The 20390-nt window shown below is 47.9% G+C and overlaps 1 protein-coding gene across 8 annotated transcripts in view; it reads left to right on the top strand.

Moving 5' to 3' along the window:
• LOC118374288 (pleckstrin homology domain-containing family A member 5-like) overlaps window positions 1–20390 on the top strand; it is a 270645-nt gene that overhangs the window by 139937 nt on the left and 110318 nt on the right. For all 8 annotated transcript variants that reach the window (XM_052466558.1, XM_052466560.1, XM_052466556.1 and 5 more), the window contains one exon: window positions 5354–5437. In XM_052466558.1, coding sequence (XP_052322518.1) covers window positions 5354–5437 — 84 coding nt within the window. The remainder of the gene's footprint in view (window positions 1–5353; window positions 5438–20390) is intronic.

Here is a 20390-nt window from a genome sequence, read left to right as displayed (position 1 = left end):
TCATAATAGCTCTAATTTCGACATTATCATAATTGCCCTAATTTCTACATTATCGTAATAGCCCTAAACTAAAATTGGGGAAAAGACAGATTACATGCCATTAAAATTTTATAATTTGATTTGAAATATTTAAATATTCAATGTAATGTTTAACTCAGGCCTTTTCATTAGGGGAGCAATGTTATTAAATCATTTGTTTATTACTTTTTTGGTCTTTGAAAACTGTTGCAGTAATGAGGATTTTGTGTAAATTGTGGTAAAATGCATAGTATCTGATTTAAAAAAACACAACAATAATTTTTAAATATCTGTTTATCCAAGAGAAAATTACACTTTAATATTTTTGGGTAAAATGTCAGTTTGGTGAGAATGACCCGAAACATGTTCTCGAGCATGAGTTAAGGAATACCTAGGATAGGATAAGTAATCCTTCTCACCCCCCTTTAAGATTTAGATGCACTATTGTAAAGTGACTATTCTACTGGATGTCATAAGGTGAATGCACCAATTTGTAAGTCGCTCTGGATAAGAGCGTCTGCTAAATGACTTAAATGTAATGTAAATGTTAACTGACTCAGTTCATCTCTAGAGCAGGGGGTAACTAGATTCAGTCACTCTCTAGAGCAGGGGGTAACTAGATTCAGTCACTCTCTAGAGCAGGGGGTAACTAGATTCAGTCACTCTCTAGAGCAGGGGGTAACTAGATTCAGTCACTCTCTAGAGCATGAGTTAACTCACTCCATCACTCTCTAGATCAGGGGGTGACTCGATTCAGTCACTCTCTAGAGCAGGGGGTGACTAGATTCAGTCACTCTATAGCAGGGGGTAACTAGATTCAGTCACTCTCCAGAGCAGGGGGTAACTAGATTCAGTCACTCTCTAGAGCAGGGGGTGACTCGATTCAGTCACTCTCTAGAGCAGGGGGTGACTAGATTCAGTCACTCTATAGCAGGGGGTAACTAAATTCAGTCACTCTCTAGAGCAGGGGGTGACTAGATTCAGTCACTCTAGAGCAGGGGGTGACAAGATTCAGTCACTCTCTAGAGCAGGGGGTGACTAGATTCGGTCACTCTCTAGAGCAGGGGGTAACTAGATTCAGTCACTCTCTAGAGCAGGGGGTAACTAGATTCAGTCACTCTAGAGCAGGGGGTGACAAGATTCGGTCACTCTCTAGAGCAGGGGGTGACTAGATTCGGTCACTCTCTAGAGCAGGGGGTAACTAAATTCAGCTGGGGGACAATTTTTGTTGGAGTGGATGGTCGGTGGGCTGAAACACAGTTATAATAATTTGTACCACATCTAAGCCCAAAAATAGATTGTATTTGAAAAGAACAGTAATTTCATACCTTAATTACATTGAGACACGATCACATATGTCTCTTTTGTTAATATGTGAGAATACTTTGGAACATATTTCCAAAATTAAACACCTTTTTTGCTGAATTCCTGGTGGTTTTACAGTCTTTGTGACCAATTACACACATAAAAAACACTGGAGGGCAAGTTTTGGCCCACGGGCCACCTGTTGCTGACCCATGCTCTTCAAACTCCCAGGCTGTTTTCAATCCAAGTGATGGTCGTTTAAAATCTAGTCCTGATTTATGACAGGCAGCAGCCGACGGTGAGGAGCAGCTGAACGAACAGTTATACTTTCCCAGCCCTCAGACCCTCTGCATCAGAAACTGGACCGTGTCTCTGTAATGACTTATTGTAGATGAATCCTGTCTCCTGTCTGTGCTCCATTTCTCTCCTCTCCTCTGCCCGCATGGTGTGAGGCTTTTTCCCTACAATGCCCTGGTGGTGCACTAATCATATGGAAGGGACTACTATAGAAATATAATTACTAGAACGGACATCCCAGTTCATGGTACTTGAGCAATTATATTTCTATGGGGACTACTCTGTAGAGAAGCTGGGTTGTAATTGGACCGTAAGCAGCAAGGCAGAGTGGGAGGGAAGGAGGGAACCTGCTTGTCCGTGTGATCAGGGCATGACTGGATGACTGGACCCGGGCAGGGTAGGAGAGGCAGGGCCGGGGAGGAGGGGCAGGGCAAGGGAGGAGAGGAGAGGCAGGGGAGGGGAGGAGAAGCAGGGCAGAAGGGGCTGTGAAGGAGAGGCGGGGCAGGACAGGGGAGGAGAGATAGGGTAGGGGAGGAGAGGCAGGGCAGGGGAAGAGAGGCAAGGCAGGAGAGGCAGGGGAGGAGACGCAGGGCAAGGGAGGAGAGGAGAGGCAGGGCAGAAGGGGCTGTGGAGGAGAGGCAGGGGAGGGGAGGAGAGGCAGGGGATGGGAGGAGAGGCAGGGGAGGGGAGGAGAGGCAGGGGATGGGAGGAGAGGCAGGGCAGGGCAGGAGAGGCAGGGCAGGGGAGGAGAGGCGGGGCAGGGCAGGGGAGGAGAGGCAGGGCAGAAGGGGCTGTGGAGAGGCGGGGCAGGGCAGGGTGAGGAGAGGAGAGGCAGGGCAGAAGGGGCTGTGGAGGAGAGGCAGGGCAAGGGAGGAGAGGAGAGGCAGGGCAGAAGGGCCTGGGATGAGAGGCAGGGGAGGGCAGAAGGGGCTGTGGAGGAGAGGCAGGGCGGGGGAGGAGAGGCAGGGCGGGGCAGGGGAGGAGAGGAGATGCAGGGGAGGAGAGGCAGGGGAGGGCAGAAGGGGCTGTGGAGGAGAGGCAGGGCAGGGCAGGGGAGGAGAGGCAGGGCAGGGGAGGAGAGGCAGGGCAGGGCAGGGGAGGAGAGATAGGGCAGGGGAGGAGAGGCAGTGCAGGGGAGGAAAGGCAGGGGAGGAGAGGAGAGGTAGGGGAGGAGAGGCAGTGCAGGGTAGGAGATGAGAGGCAGGGCAGGAGAGGAGAGGCAGTGCAGCGGAGGCAGGGGAGGAGAGGAGAGGCAGTACAGGGGAGGAGAGGCAGGGGAGGAGAGGCCGGGCAGGGGAGGAGAGGCAGTGCAGGGGAGGAGAGGCAGGGGAGGAGAGGCCGGGCAGGGGAGGAGAGGCAGTACAGGGGAGGAGAGGCAGGGGAGGAGAGGCCGGGCAGGGGAGGAGAGGCAGTGCAGGGGAGGAGAGGCAGGGGAGGAGAGGCCGGGCAGGGGAGGAAAGATAGGGCAGGAGAAAGGGGAAGGCTGCAGAAGTCTAGAGACGGGTCAGACCGAGCTCCTCACAAGTTCACACACTCATAGAGAATTTCCAGCGTGACAGCGTAGGCTATACACAGAATAGTTTTAGTGCAAGAAACTAGCATATATAGGAGGATGGTAACTAATGGACAGGATTGTTTCTTTCTGTTAGAGCTGGTGACTACCGGGAGAATAGTAACAACAGTGAACTGGTGACTACCGGGAGAATAGTAACAACAGTGAACTGGTGACTACCGGGAGAATAGTAACAACAGTGAACTGGTGACTACCGGGAGAATAGTAACAACAGTGAACTGGTGTCTTCATATGCATGGCTGGTGAAGGAGGATCAGAATGTTGAAGTTCACTACGACACACAGCTCCAGGTTTTTAATGCATGTGTACACTACTTCTCTGCTCTGGTCTGCTGAGTTGTCAGAGAAAGGAGAGGGGTTAGTAGTGTGTGGACTAGGGTCTAGTGAGTCAGTGGTAGGACATTTTCTTTCGGGGTAGAAAGAAGAAGGTTTGCATTTCTCCTGTGAAGCGATCCGTTGCAACGTCCTGTATTTATGTACTTCTTCTGTAGTCTAGTTTACACAGACAACCTGATGTGTTTACAAGAGCGCATCTGTTTTCTGTTCGGTTTTGTATGTTTTATAACTCCGGACGGTTTAGGGTTGAGTACCAAAGACTTTACTGTTATTTTATATGTTAGTGTGACGGTGTGTGGGTACCGGTGTGTGGGTGCCGGTGTGTGGGTGCCGGTGTGTGAGTAACGGTGTGTGGGTGCCGGTGTGTGGGTGCCGGTGTTTGGGTACCGGTGTGTGGGTGCCGGTGTGTGGGTGCCGGTGTTTGGGTACCGGTGTGTGGGTGCCGGTGTGTGGGTACCGGTGTGTGGGTGCCGGTGTGTGGGTGCCGGTGTTTGGGTACCGGTGTGTGGGTGCCATTGCATGCGTGTGTGTGGGTGCCATTGTGCCGCAGAGTGATGTGGATTTTGAGCTTTCACCACACTGATACATTCCCTGACTAGCACAGCACAGTGTGATCAGGTTGCCCCATAAAATGACTGTCTACCCTGTCCTGAATCTCAAGCTCTCAACTCCCATTTCATACCCTAACCTCGTGTTAAAGGGACAGAATGTGACCTGGGCTCTACTCTCCTTGCAAAATCAGTATAAGGGTTAAAGCAGTCCTAACCTCATTCTCAACCGTGCACATTTTCCCCACGAAAAAATGATGTCTTGTCTTCAGCTTTTGGGAGGCTGCGGGGATGTAGGGATTGAGGGACTGAGGGATGGGGATTTCACGGTCACTTGCAAGTCTATTCATCCACTCTTCAGGGTTCCTCGGCTAGAGAGATGACAGAGGAGGGATAGAGAGAGAGATGACAGAGGAGGGATAGAGAGAGAGATGACAGGTGGACATATTGGTTATTGATGGGTCTAAAGAGGCTATTCTGTTCTAACATGTTCCCTCTCTCTCTCTTTTCCTCCCTCTCTCTTTTCCTCCCTCTCTTTTCCTCCCTCTCTTTCCCTCTCTCTCTTTTCCTCCCTCTCTTTTCCCTCTCCCTCTCTTTTCCCTCTCTCTCTCTTTTCCCTCTCTCTCTCTTTTCCCTCTCCCTCTCTTTTCCCTCTCTCTCTCTTTTCCCTCTCCCCCTCTCTCTCTTTTCCCTCTCCCTCTCTTTTCTCTCTCTCTTTTCCCTCTCTGTCTTTTCCTCCTTCTCTTTTCCTCCCTCTCTTTTCCCTCTCTCTCTCTTTTCCTCCCTCTCTATTCCTCCCTCTCTTTTCCTCCCTCTCTTTCCCTCTCTCTCTTTTCCTCCCTCTCTTTTCCCTCTCCCTCTCTTTTCCCTCTCTCTCTCTTTTCCCTCTCTCTCTCTTTTCCCTCTCCCTCTCTTTTCCCTCTCTCTCTCTTTTCCCTCTCCCCCTCTCTCTCTTTTCCCTCTCCCTCTCTTTTCTCTCTCTCTTTTCCCTCTGTCTTTTCCTCCCTCTCTTTTCCTCCCTCTCTTTTCCCTCTCTCTCTCTTTTCCTCCCTCTCTATTCCCTCTCTCTCTCTTTTCCTCTCCCTCTTTTCCCTCTCTCTCTTTTCCCTCTCTCTCTCTTTTCCCTCTCTCTCTCTTTTCCCTCTCTCTTTTCCCTCTCTCTCTCTTTTCCTCCCTCTCTTTTCCCTCTCTCTCTCTTTTCCTCCCTCTCTTTTCCCTCTCTCTCTCTTTTCCTCCCTCTCATTTCCCTCTCTCTCTTTTCCTCCCTCTCTCTCTAGCCACAATGAGCGGAAGGTGACCTGCAAGCATCCTGTCTCGGGCTGTCCCTCACAAGACAACTGCATCTTTGTCGTCAACGAACAGTGAGTCTCTTCATTTTGCTCTTCAGAATGCCATCAGGCAGCGTTTCTGAGCTATGCAGTCAGATCGTCGTAGGAACTCTAGGACGTTCTCTCTCCATGCATCCAGTATTAGTTATGGCGACCAACATTTCTCTATTTACAAGTTTCCCTTTCATGAGTTGAATGCTTCTTCTGTTTCTCTCCTCATTGTCCCACAATTGGCACTTTAATAGAAAATAGTTTCAAATGAACCGTCTTCTTCTTTCCTCTGATGAGATTACAAGGTTCATCAATGTCAGTTATTTGTAATGGTTGGAGTATGTATAGAATGTGCCTGACGTTTTCTTCCCAGTATTGGTGCATAGGTTAGTTATAAACATGTTTACAAAGGTTGTGGGTAGATGAGCTTCTGAATAGAAAAGACATTGTTGACCGAGGAAGCATCTGCAGGTCTGCTGATTCCCTGACGTGTGCATTGTGCTGCACTTGAGAATCAATCCTCCTCCTTCTTCTTCTACCCATCAGATACGGAAAGACGGTTAGAGTTTGAGCCCTTTTCCGTCCTGTTCTCCTCAACCACAGCTACTCACCTCTGAGGGGCACATGTTACCATTGGCTTTCTTTGGCCTGAGTTTAAGCCCTTTCACTCTCAGTTGCATAACCCACCTCTAGCTAGGCCCTTGGCTTATTGGCTCCTGAGAGGGGGGTGGTCCTTCTGTAGCTCAGTTGGTAGAGCATGGCGCTTGTAACGCCAGGGTAGTGGGTTCGATTCCCGGGACCACCCATACGTAGAATGTATGCACACATGACTGTAAGTCGCTTTGGATAAAAGCGTCTGCTAAATGGCATATATTATATATTATATTATTATTATATTATTATATTATTATTATATTATATATTATATATTAGGGGGCATGCGATTGTGAACCATTGGCCCCTGGTTCCTAGTCTCACGCCTTTCTCATAATCAGTCCCCTTAACCATTCACAGTTTCACATGAGATACAGTAGTCTGATCCAACAGTTGGTTCTCTCTCTCTCTGTCCAACTATATGCAGTAGCAATTAGCCTGGGGACAAAGTTGCAGAGAAAACCACTCTCCTTCCTTGCTCCTCCATCTATCTCCAAAAGCCTCCTACTACACCAGGGTTCTACTCTGTCCCCTACGTGTGCCCCTAAGTAGAAAAATGTAGACGCACACAAAGACATTCAGGAGCACAATGAAAAATATGTGAGGGGTTAAACTGGAATCCTTCACAAATTCCAGGTCGCACAGCTAAATACACGATATACAGTACCAGTCAAAAGTTTGGACACACCTACTCATTCCAGGGGTTTCCTTTATTTTTATTGTAGAATAATAGTGAAGACATCAAAACTATGAAATAGCACATAAGGAATCATGTTGTAACGAAATAAGTGTTAAACAAATCAAAATATATTTTATATTTGAGATTCTTCAAATAGCCACCCTTTGCCGTGATGACAGCTTTGCACACTCTTGGCATTCTCTCAACCAGCTTCACCTGGAATGCTTTTCCAATAGTCTTGAAGGTGTTCCCACATATGTTGAGCACTTCTTGGCTGCTTTTCCGTCTCTTTGCAGTCCAACTCATCCCAAACCATCTCAATTGGGTTGAAGTCTAGTGATTGTGGAGCCAGGAGGTGTGTTGGGTAATTGAAAAACCAATGATAGTCCCACTAAGCGCAGACCAGATGGGATGGAGTATTGCTGCAGAATGTTGTGGTAGCCATGCTGGTTAAGTGTGCCTTGAATTCTAAACATGGAACAATGGAAGCTAGTCCCCACAGCAATGTTCCAACATCTAGTGGAAAGCCTTCCCAGAAGAGTGGCGGCTGTTATAGCAGCAACGTACCAGCATCTAGTGGAAAGCCTTCCCAGAAGAGTGGAGGCTGTTGTAGCAGCAATGTACCAACATCTAGTGGAAAGCCTTCCCAGAATAGTGGCGGCTGTTACAGCAGCAATGTTCCAACATCTAGTGGAAAGCCTTCCCAGAATAGTGGAGGCTGTTGTAGCAGCAAAAGGGTGGACCAACTCCATATTAATGCGCATGATTTTAGAATGAGATGTTCGACAAGCATGTGTCCACATACTTTTGGGCATGTAGTGTATTTAAGTTGATTTGTCGCACTGTAGAGCCCTGTACACCTCAGGAAACATGCTTATGAGCTTAATGAATGATCACCTTGGCCCTTCAGTTTCTCCACTCTCAGCATTCCCTACAACCAGTACAACCAGTACAACGTTCAGTTCCCACTCTCAGCCTTCCCTGGGCCAGTACAACGTTCAGCCTTCCCTGGGCCAGTAAAACGCTCAGCCTTCCCTGGGCCAGTACAACGCCCAGCCTTCCCTGGGCCAGTACAACGTTCAGCTTTCCCTGGGCCAGTACAACGTTCAGTATTCCCTGGGCCAGTACAACGTTCAGCCTTCCCTGGGCCAGTACAACGTTCAGCCTTCCCTGGGCCAGTACAACGTTCAGCTTTCCCCGGGCCAGTACAACGTTCAGTATTCCCTGGGCCAGTACAACGTTCAGCCTTCCCTGGGCCAGTACAATGTTCAGCTTTCCCTGGGCCAGTACAACGTTCAGCCTTCCCTGGGCCAGTACAACGTTCAGTATTCCATGGGCTAGTACAACTTTCAGCCTTCCCTGGGCCAGTACAACGTTCAGCCTTTAGTCCCTACTCTCAACCCAACCTATGGCCATGCAGTAAAGATTTTAGTTGAGACAGGTGTTCTCTCTCCTGAGTGTTCAAATCGACTGAAGAGAGAGAGCGGTATGCCCAAATCTACTGAAGAGAGAGAGAGAGCGGTACCCCCAAATCTACTGAAGAGAGAGAGAGAGCGGTACCCCCAAATCAACTGAAGAGAGAGAGAGAGAGAGCGGTACGCCCAAATCTACTGAAGAGAGAGAGAGAGCAGTATGCTCAAATCAACTGGAGAGGGAGAGAGCGGTACGCCCAAATCTACTGAAGAGAGAGAGAGCGGTACGCCCAAATCTACTGAAGAGAGAGAGAGCAGTACCCCCAAATCTACTGAAGAGAGAGAGAGCAGTACCCCCAAATATACTGAAGAGAGAGAGAGAGCGGTACGCCCAAATCAACTGGAGAGGGAGAGAGCAGTACCCCCAAATCTACTGAAGAGAGAGAGAGCAGTACCCCCAAATATACTGAAGAGAGAGAGAGAGCGGTACGCCCAAATCTACTGAAGAGAGAGAGAGCGGTACGCTCAAATCAACCGAAGAGAGAGAGAGAGCAGTACCCCAAATCTACTGAAGAGAGAGAGAGCAGTACCCCCAAATCTACTGAAGAGAGAGAGAGCAGTACCCCCAAATCTACTGAAGAGAGAGAGAGCAGTACCCCCAAATCTACTGAAGAGAGAGAGAGCGGTACGCCCAAATCTACCGAAGAGAGAGAGAGAGAGAGCAGTACCCCCAAATCAACTGAAGAGAGAGAGAGCGGTACGCCCAAATCAACTGAAGAGAGAGAGAGAGCAGTACGCCCAAATCTACCGAAGAGAGAGAGAGAGCGGTACGCCCAAATCTACCGAAGAGAGAGAGAGAGTGGTACGCCCAAATCTACTGAAGAGAGAGAGAGAGAGCAGTACGCCCAAATCAACTGGAGAGGGAGAGAGAGCGGTACGCCCAAATCTACTGAAGAGAGAGAGAGAGCAGTACGCCCAAATCAACTGAAGAGAGAGAGAGAGAGCGGTACGCCCAAATCAACTGAAGAGAGAGAGAGAGAGAGCGGTACGCCCAAATCAACTGGAGAGAGAGAGCGGTACGCCCAAATCTACTGAAGAGAGAGAGCGGTACGCCCAAATCAACTGAAGAGAGAGAGAGCGGTACGCCCAAATCAACTGGAGAGGGAGAGAGCGGTACGCCCAAATCAACTGAAGAGAGAGAGCGGTACGCCAAATCTACTGGAGAGGGAGAGAGCGGTACGCCAAATCTACTGGAGAGGGAGAGAGCGGTACGCCCAAATCTACTGAAGAGGGAGAGAGCGGTATGCCCAAATCTACTGGAGAGGGAGAGAGCGGTACGCCAAATCTACTGGAGAGGGAGAGAGCGGTACGCCCAAATCTACTGAAGAGAGAGAGAGCGGTACGCCCAAATCTACTGGAGAGGGAGAGAGCGGTACGCCAAAATCTACTGGAGAGGGAGAGAGCATTACGCCCAAATCTACTGGAGAGAGAGAGAGCGGTACGCCCAAATCAACTGAAGAGAGAGAGAGAGCAGTACCCCCAAATCTACTGAAGAGAGAGAGAGAGCGGTACGCCCAAATCTACTGAAGAGAGAGAGAGCGGTACGCTCAAATCAACTGAAGAGAGAGAGAGCGGTACGCTCAAATCAACTGAAGAGAGAGAGAGCGGTACGCTCAAATCAACTGAAGAGAGAGAGCGGTACGCCAAATCTACTGGAGAGGGAGAGAGCGGTACGCCAAATCTACTGGAGAGGGAGAGAGCGGTACGCCCAAATCTACTGGAGAGGGAGAGAGCATTACGCCCAAATCTACTGGAGAGGGAGAGAGCGGTACGCCAAATCTACTGGAGAGGGAGAGAGCAGTACCCCCAAATCTACTGAAGAGGGAGAGAGCGGTACGCCCAAATCAACTGGAGAGGGAGAGAGCGGTACGCCCAAATCAACTGGAGAGGGAGAGAGCGGTACGCCAAAATCGACCCCTAAACTCTGCCCCCCAAGGCACTCTTGTAGATCTGAAATGATTTGATAGGTGTAAATCAGTATGACTCCACCCAGCCGTTCAGAAAGAGAGGTGAAGTAATGTGCTATATTGCTTGAACCTATCTAATCCTTTCAGAGCTCTGGGCCCCCTTCATACCTCATAGCTCAGCTTACCTGCCAGCTAAGGTCAGCACTGGCCCCCTGATAGATGTCTCTCCTAGAACATGTTCACAAGCCAGTTCTCGGGAAACAACCTGCCATTCCATATATCTGCTCTAATCCAACACAAGCCCATCCAATTCAACAACCCTTTCAAGCCCCTGATGCCTGCGTTGAGAAACACTGACCTGTAGCATGTTCAATTTCACAACCCCCAGAAGCAGCTGTTTAAAGTAGAGGAAGAGTCATACTATCTTGATATAGACTCCTGTGCTATTTCAACCTCACCTGACAGAAGTTGTCTTAATCCAGTTTCAGTCTCCTTCGGAATTCTGGGCGTTCTTGTTGCAACTGTTCCAACTAGTTGTTTGAGTTCATGTTCAAACCAATGTCATTACAAATGTGGAAAAATCATACCTTTCCCCGAAAGAAAATACAATTCACACTTAACTATCAAACTGCCAGGGCCACAGTCCAATATTCATTGTGATATTACTATAAGTTCTCCGTCTTCCAACATGAATGGAGAAAACAACAACTGGAGGCATTATGTGGTCTGCTTGTGATTTCTACCAGGGGTTGGAACCAGTTCAGGGAACAGAACCGAAAACCTGAAAATAACATTTTTCAAGGAACAGAATCAGAATTAGGAACGGAAGTGATCTATGCTGTTCCGGAACACAACTGTTATTTTAAAAGCATGCGAACCGGTTACTAACTTTATTTTACTTTTGGGGCATTTTTTCCAGTCCAACAATACAACACAACAAAGTGCCTATGCAAAGCCCTCTCTCTCTGTCAATCAGAAACCTCTACTAGTGTCTGCTTGCCAGATGAAAATCATGTAGGCTACATGCCCCTCTGAAGCATAGCTGTAGCGTACTGACATTACCAGTGTGATTCAGAAAATGGGGAGAGAGATTTTTAATGAGGGAAGAAGGAATTCACTTTTTCAATGCTACTTAGGGACAGTATAGTTACCACATTTCACATTGGATTTATTAACTACAAAAAGATGAGACATGTTTTTAATTCGGGTGCCGCTCTGCACACTCCAGCTTGTTAGCAAACTAGCTTCTCTGGTCCAACGTTAAGCCAATTCTGAAGTTCAAAGACATTTAAAGTTCCTCCATTGAAGCCTCTCCTCAGTTGGTATAAATCTGTGGGCCCAATTCAAATAATGCATGTTGTCAGAAGATGCCCAGCACTTCAAGCCAAGCTTCCTCCTCCACTCTCCCTCGATCGCCCCATCCGCAAAATTTAAATTTCATCTCTCGCTCGAGACTGGTCTTTCCATATCACGCAGTGTAAACAACTCACCGGACTACAGCACTAAGCTACAGGACTGAGCTACAACACTGAGCTACAGGACTGAGCTACAGGACTGAGTTACAGGACTGAGCTGAGCTACAACACTGAGCTACAGGACTGAGCTACAACACTGAGCTACAACACTGAGCTACAACACTGAGCTACAACACTGAGCTACAACACTGAGCTACAGGACTGAGCTACAGGACTGAGCTACAGGACTGAGCTACAGGACTGAGCTACAACACTGAGCTACAGGACTGAGCTACAACACTGAGCTACAGGACTGAGCTACAACACTGAGCTACAACACTGAGCTACAACACTGAGCTACAACACTGAGCTACAGGACTGAGCTACAGGACTGAGCTACAACACTGAGCTACAGGACTGAGCTACAACACTGAGCTATAGTTTGCCCCCTCCATAGCGAGCTGCTCTATCCGTGCTGCCTGATTGGTGAAGTAATTTAATGTTGAGCTAAATGTAAAATAAACATTTACAAAAACAGAAAGGAACGATGTAAATGAGTACTTTTATTTTGGTTGGAACCATGTTCATAACTTTATTTTGGTTGGAACCATGTTCATAACTTTATTTAGGTTGGAACCATGTTCATAACTTTATTTTGCTGGTTGGAACCATGTTCATAACTTTATTTTGCTGGTCGGAAGAGTGGACCGGAACTAAAGAAAATAATGGTTCCGTTTAGAACGAAACTATTGGAAAACAGTTTTGGTTCCAACCCCTGGTTTCTATGTGTGTTAAGGTATGAAATAGCAAGGTCCAACTGTCGCACGCCCAAATGTTCCCGAGGACTGGCGTTGCCCATCCCTGCTCTAGGCAATCTCTTATAGACTTAACGGTATCGTCATTGATCAAACATTTTCCCCCTTGTGTTTTGTAGCTTGAATTGTGGAAAAGTGGTTCGCCCAATGTTTAGAAGGTAATGTAACCCCAGGTTGAAATGGATGCTTATGTGTTACTCTAAAGTAACTGTTATGTAAAAGCACTTTTGTGTAAAGCACTGTTTACACTTTATGTTGTTCTGTGTTGTTTTATTAAGCGTTTGGCCTGACGTCCTGCTAGTACTGTACAGTGTCTGTTGTTGTTTGGAGTCTGGGCCATAGCATGTGTTCAAACAAAACTACTTAACAGACAAGATCCTATCTAGGCCTGGGAAGTGCCAGGGTCCTCACCATTTTATATTGTCACGATACGGAGTTCCCGATACCAATATGTATTGCGGTTCGTTACTATTTTTTTTTATTTTTTAAATGTATTATTGCGAATCAATTTTTCCCAAAACATATTGCTCACAATCTGTTTGCTGTAGAGGGACAAGAGAGAGAGAGTCATAATGAAAAGGAGAAAACGTATTTTGGACATTTTGCTGATATCGTTCATTACAATAAATAACCTACGAGAGAAATGTGAAGTTGAAAATTAAATACTTTTGCTAATATGGGTGATTGTTGATGGGACAACTTCTAAAGTAGTATTAGTAGGTTTAAGGGTCATATAAAATGTTTTTAAAAAATGTAACAGTGTTGTGTTACATATTAATGTTAATAATGTGCCGTTCAATGTATCGTTTTCGCGATAATTCAGTCTATTTATCGTGATAATTCAGTCAATATATCGCGATAATTCAGTCAATTTATCGTGATAATTCAGTCAATTTATCGCGATAATTCAGTCAATTTATCGCGATAATTCAGTCAATTTACCGCGATAATTCAGTCAATTTATCGTGACAATTCAGTCAATTTATCGCGATAATTCAGTCAATTTATCGCGATAATTCAGTCAATTTACCGCGATAATTCAGTCAATTTATCGTGACAATTCAGTCAATTTATCGTGATAATTCAGTCAATTTATCGCGATAATTCAGTCAATTTATCGTGATAATTCAGTCAATTTATCGTGATAATTCAGTCAATTTATCGTGATAATTCAGTCAATTTATCGTGATAATTCAGTCAATTTATCGTGATAATTGAGTCTATTTATCGTGATAATTCAGTCAATTTATCGCGATAATTCAGTCAATTTATCGTGACAATTCAGTCAATTTATCGTGATAATTCAGTCAATATATCGCGATAATTCAGTCAATTTATCGTGATAATTCAGTCAATTTATCGCGATAATTCAGTCAATTTACCGCGATAATTCAGTCAATTTATCGTGACAATTCAGTCAATTTATCGTGATAATTCAGTCAATATATCGCGATAATTCAGTCAATTTATCGTGATAATTCAGTCAATTTATCACGATAATTCAGTCAATTTATCGTGATAATTCAGTCAATTTATCGCGATAATTCAGTCAATTTACCGCGATAATTCAGTCAATTTATCGTGATAATTCAGTCAATTTATCGTGATAATTCAGTCAATTTATCGTGATATGGATTTTTGCCCTTATCGCCCCGCTCTAATGCAAACACAAAAAGGTCCCCAATATTAAAAGCCAATGGGACATTGTCTTACATACGGCACTGTTATTCCGGGACGTTGCTACTCGATTACTTGGGGAAACTATTCTCAATTTTGAGAAGAAAAAATATAGGCCTATGTCTAAAATGTCATTATATATGTGACATTGTTACATGGCCTACAAGGATTTGAGCATTACATTCTGAATGTTAATGAAACAGTTTTAGGAGTTTTTATGACATCACACGTGTAGCTTGTTGTTATTTATTACCGGTCAATCACAGCGGCGCTACAGTCACATGCTCCCATGTGTAGCAAGGGAGATTTCTAATCAATGCAAAATGGAATTAAAATTATGGAATAAAGTTGGCTAAAATGAGAAGGAATAGGCTACAGTAATCAACCAACAGGTAGGCTATTGTTTCATATGAATGGCGGGTAGCCGAGCGTTGGGCCAGTAACCAAAAAGTTGCTGGTTTGAATCCCCGAGCTGACTAAGTGATACATCTGTCGATGTGCCCTTGAACAAGGCAGTTAATCCTAACTGCTCCTGTAAATCACTCTGAATTAGAGTGTCCTGCTAAATTACTAAAATGTTGTAGATAAGGACGCCTCAAAATAGCCTCAATTAGCATTGCTACTTTAGCTAGATGGCTAACTTTACAATGACTTGATGCAGTCAAAACAGCCACTATCAGATGGTATGATAGAGAACCTATGGAAGCGAACAGGTTTGTTTAACTAGCGGGAGTCGGTTTGAATCATTTCCCTCTCCCTCCCTCTGTGCCACACAGACTGTCACATGAGCAAGACTAAAAAAACTAATAATAATATATATATTTTGTCATTTTCTTTTTCATCTTTAACATGTATTTTGACTATCCGGATCCCCCAAATAAATAAATAAATAAATATACAATTGATATTATTTGAATAGTGAAATCATTTCAACTACTGCATAACTTAAATGGTGGACAAAGCCTAGCAATGCCTTGCCGGTTGCTACTCTGTTTTACTGTAGTTTTTAGTTAACTCGGCTAATCTTCCTTAGCAAACAGCTTCTTCTCCAGCCAATGCTACATTTCACCAGAAGAACAAGAACATCTTCCAGGTGGTTGGACAGTCTTAATTGGTCCACATTGTTTTTTAAAGTCTCAGAGTATGACACATAATATTACACATCCTAATATTAGAGAAGCTAACTCAGGCATTTTGTCATAGTGGTGAGAGCGTTGGACTAGTAACCGGAAGGTTGCAAGTTCAAATCCCCGAGCTGACAAGGTACAAATCTGTCGTTCTGCCCCTGAACAAGGCAGTTAACGCACTGTTCCTAGGCCGTCATTGAAAATAAGAATTTGTTCTTAACTGACTTGCCTGGTTAAATAAAGGTCAAATAAATAAATAAAATACATCTGTGCTTAACAACGTCTCGAACTGCATGAACATGGTAACTCTTCTAAAAATGTCTCGTGTGTTAATGCTCTTCCCATTCTGGACATACCACAGGCTGCACAGGTAAGACTTAACCCTGGTTCTGTCACCTGCCTATTGAGCATGTGCATACTCTTTCATCGTTGAAAGTACTGTAGTAACCTGTTTGTGTGTATGCACGCATATGTGTTTTGCTTGCCTGGCGTGGGAGGGCCTGTATCTAGGATCAGGTCCCCTTGTCCAAATATTCTTATTCACTGTGATGAAGCAAAACTGATCCTATATCCCATCAGCACTCTGAGACTGTTTGTGAATACCGTCCCTGGTCTCGTTGCCGTTTTGTTGTGAGATGACGAGCTGGACGCAAAGTCAGAACAAAATTCTCCTGAACTAAAGCAGCTGTCGTTCCCCTTTTTACAGTCTCCCCCTTTTTAATGACAAATGCTGTCGTGGTTGTTTTAAATTGCATTCTCAGCCAGTCTGTTCCGTTGCCCCCCCGCGCAATATGCCTCACTGGCGGGGGTAAACCCTCAAAACACACACACACACACACCTGTGCATTCAGAAAGGCACACACACACACACAACACTAAGGGGCCAAGCGTGGGGGCTGTCTGCCCATCCCGGACTGTCTATTTGTGCAAAGTTAATACAGGGGATTTGTTGGTGCTGCCTGGAGTATTTTTTTTTGTGAGCACACACATATTTCTCGCTTTCTTCATGTAGAGGGAGAAGTAACACTTGCTCCGTGTAATGAACACGATGGGAAACAGAGAGCTGGTTTCACGTTCTGGGCGCAGCAGGCGTTTATTAGTAAAGGACCACAGGAGGAGGCAGGTAGCTGGGTCCAGGGGCAGGCAGAAGGTCACACCCAGGAGGAGGCAGGTAGCTGGGTCCAGGGGCAGGCAGAAGGTCATATACAGGAGGAGGGAGGTAGCTGGGTCCAGGGGCAGGCAGAAGGTCATATACAGGAGGAGGCAGGTAGCTGGGTCCAGGGGCAGGCAGAAGGTCATACACAGGAGGAGGCAGGTAGCTGGGTCTAGGGGAAGGCAGCAGGTCATACACAGGAGGAGGCAGGTAGCTGGGTCCAGGGGCAGACAGAAGGTCATATACAGGAGGAGGCAGGTAGCTGGGTCCAGGGGCAGGCAGAAGGTCATACACAGGAGGAGGCAGGTAGCCGGGTCCAGGGGCAGGCAGAAGGTCATACACAGGAGGAGGCAGGTAGCTGGGTCCAGGGGCAGGCAGAAGGTCATACACAGGAGGAGGCAGGTAGCTGGGTCCAGGGGAAGGCAGCAGGTCATACACAGGAGGAGGCAGGTAGCTGGGTCCAGGGGCAGACAGAAGGTCATACACAGGAGGAGGCAGGTAGCTGGGTCCAGGGGCAGACAGAAGGTCATACACAGGAGGAGGCAGGTAGCTGGGTCCAGGGGCAGGCAGAAGGTCATACACAGGAGGAGGCAGGTAGCTGGGTCCAGGGGCAGGCAGAAGGTCATACACAGGAGGAGGCAGGTAGCTGGGTCCAGGGCAGGCAGAAGGTCATACACAGGAGGAGGCATGTAGCTGGGTCCAGGGGCAGGCAGAAGGTCATACACAGGAGGAGGCAGGTAGCTGGGTCCAGGGGCAGGCAGAAGGTCATACACAGGAGGAGGCAGGTAGCTGGGTCCAGGGGCAGGCAGAAGGTCATACACAGGAGGAGGCATGTAGCTGGGTCCAGGGGCAGACAGAAGGTCATACACAGGAGGAGGCAGGTAGCTGGGTCCAGGGGCAGACAGAAGGTCATACACAGGAGGAGGCAGGTAGCTGGGTCCAGGGGCAGACAGAAGGTCATACACAGGAGGAGGCAGGTAGCTGGGTCCAGGGGCAGGCAGAAGGTCATACACAGGAGGAGGCAGGTAGCTGGGTCCAGGGGCAGGCAGAAGGTCATAGACAGGAGGAGGCAGGTAGCTGGGTCCAGGGCAGGCAGAAGGTCATACACAGGAGGAGGCAGGTAGCTGGGTCCAGGGCAGGCAGAAGGTCATACACAGGAGGAGGCAGGTAGCCGGGTCCAGGGGCAGGCAGAAGGTCATACACAGGAGGAGGCAGGTAGCCGGGTCCAGGGCAGACAGAAGGTCATACACAGGAGGAGGCAGGTAGCTGGGTCCAGGGGCAGACAGAAGGTCATACACAGAGGGTCCAAAAAGGCAACAGTACAGTCTCCGGGAGACCAGGCAATAGGTTGATAACAGGAAATCTGATAGGCTTAAAGTACATGCAGGGAATAGGCAAAAAGGTGTCGTTAGAGTCGTTAGTGAGGCAGGCCAAAAACTATCATACACAAGAGGATTAAGGAGGATTCATTTACGGGGAAAAACAGCACTCCGAACAGAAGTGTGTCACAAAACAAACAATACCTCACAATGATGGGGTGCAAAGAATTTAACTAAATAGTGTGTGATAATGACATACAGGTGTGTGAACAGGTGATTAGAATTCAGGTGATTGGGATCTGGAGAGTGAGCTGCGTTCAGGGGATCTACGTGTTTGAGAGTGTTGAGCTGGACAGTGAGCTGCGTTCAGGGGATCTACGTGTTTGAGAGTGTTGAGCTGGACAGTGAGCTGCGTTCAGGGGATCTACGTGTTTGACAGTGTGAGCTGGAGAGTGAGCTGCGTTCAGGGGATCTACGTGTTTAAGAGTGTTGAGCTGGACAGTGAGCTGCGTTCAGGGGATCTACGTGTTTGAGAGTGTTGAGCTGGACAGTGAGCTGCGTTCAGGGGATCTACGTGTTTGACAGTGTGAGCTGGACGGTGGGCTGCGTTCAGGGGATCTACGTGTTTAAGAGTGTGAGCTGGACAGTGGGCTGGAGAGTGAGCTGCGTTCAGGGGATCTACGTGTTTGAAGGTGTGATCTGGACAGTGGGCTGGAGAGTGGGCTGCGTTCAGGGGACCTACGTGTTTGAGAGTGTGAGCTGGACAGTGGGCTGGAGAGTGAGCTGCGTTCAGGGGATCTACGTGTTTGAAGGTGTGATCTGGACAGTGGGCTGGAGAGTGGGCTGCGTTCAGGGGACCTACGTGTTTGAGAGTGTGAGCTGGACGGTGGGCTGCGTTCAGGGGATCTACGTGTTTGAGAGTGTGAGCTGGACAGTGGGCTGGAGAGTGAGCTGCGTTCAGGGGATCTACGTGTTTGAAGGTGTGATCTGGACAGTGGGCTGGAGAGTGGGCTGCGTTCAGGGGACCTACGTGTTTGAGAGTGTGAGCTGGACGGTGGGCTGCGTTCAGGGGATCTACGTGTTTGAGAGTGTGAGCTGGAAGCAGATGTTACAGTCCAGCTGCACTGAGTACAGCCCAACAGCCCTGGCATTAACACGTATACACCAACTGTCTGTAGCAGAGCTCTAACAGTACGGGTGTAACAGAGTTCATGATAAGGAGTGAAAATGTAACGTGTCCCGCTGCTATGATCCTTTATACTCCTCTAGTCAAAAAAATGCAATATATAGTCTCTGAGATACACAATAGGTTTGACAAAGCAAAGCAGTGTGCCTTACAGGACAGTAGGATATGCTGCTCCTTCTAATATCTATTGTAGCATGTTGCCAGAGCTAGAGGAGTTGTCAGAACTAGAGGAGTTGTCAGAACTAGAGGAGTTGTCAGACCTAGAGGAGTTGCCAGAACTAGAGGAGTTGTCAGACCTAGAGGAGTTGCCAGACCTAGAGGAGTTGTCAGACCTAGAGGAGTTGTCAGACCGAGAGGAGTTGTCAGACCTAGAGGAGTTGACAGACCTAGAGTAGTTGACAGACCTAGAGGAGTTGCCAGAACTAGAGGAGTTGTCAGACCTAGAGGAGTTATCAGGACTAGAGGAGTTGCCAGACCTAGAGGAGTTGTCAGAATGTCGTGACAGACGAGAGATGAAATTCGTGGTCACCCAGGGTGTGTGGGCGTGGTCTCGCAGGATGTGTGGGCGTGGTCTCGCAGGGTGTGTGTGTGTGTGGGCGTGGTCTCACATGGTGTGTGGGCGTGGTCTCGCAGGGTGCGTGGGCGTGGTCTCGCAGGGTGTGTGGGTGTGGTCTCACAGGGTGTGTGGGGGTGGTCTTAGGACTAGAGGAGGACTAGAGGAGTTGCCAGACCTAGAGGAGTTGTCAGAATGTCGTGACAGACGAGAGATGAAATTCGTGGTCACCCAGGGTGTGTGGGCGTGGTCTCGCAGGATGTGTGGGCGTGGTCTCGCAGGGTGTGTGTGTGTGTGGGCGTGGTCTCACATGGTGTGTGGGCGTGGTCTCGCAGGGTGTGTGGGCGTGGTCTCGCAGGGTGTGTGGGTGTGGTCTCACAGGGTGTGTGGGGGTGGTCTCGCAGGGTGTGTGGGGATGGTATCGCAGGGTGTGTGTGGGTGTGGGCATGGTCTCGCAGGGTGTGTGGGGATGGTCTCGCAAGGTGTGTGTGGGTGTGGTCTCCCATGGTGTGTGGGGGTGGTCTCGCAGGGTGTGTGGGGATGGTCTCGCAGGGTGTGTGTGGGCGTGGTCTCCCAGGATGTGTGGGCGTGGTCTCCCAATGTGTGTGGGCGTGGTCTCCCGGGGTGTGTGGGCGTGGTCTCCCAAGGTGTGTGGGCGTGGTCTCCCGGGGTGTGTGGGCGTGGTCTCCCAGGGTGTGTGGGCGTGGAGCACTGGGGCTAAAGCGTTACCCTGAGTTCCACAGAAACCCGGCAGCCCGGTGAAGGCATGTACCGAAATTCGTTGTTTTTATCAATAGTTATTTCTTTAAGCAAATTTACATTGTCCTCCCAAGAGTCAAAAAACAATATAGGATCACTGTCCTGTGCTCACAGAGCCCAGTGTTAGCCACAGCTAGGCTAATCCTCTTATAGTACACTACACACGGTCCCTCCACATCATCAACAACCCAACCCTGTTCCCCACCAGCCTGACAGGGTGCTACCACATCATCAACGACC

This window comes from Oncorhynchus keta, chromosome 17 (assembly GCF_023373465.1).
Source record: "Oncorhynchus keta strain PuntledgeMale-10-30-2019 chromosome 17, Oket_V2, whole genome shotgun sequence".
NCBI classification, from domain to species: Eukaryota; Metazoa; Chordata; class Actinopteri; order Salmoniformes; family Salmonidae; genus Oncorhynchus; species Oncorhynchus keta.
Note: the sequence above shows the minus strand (reverse complement) of the source record. Positions and strands in the feature narration are given on the sequence as shown.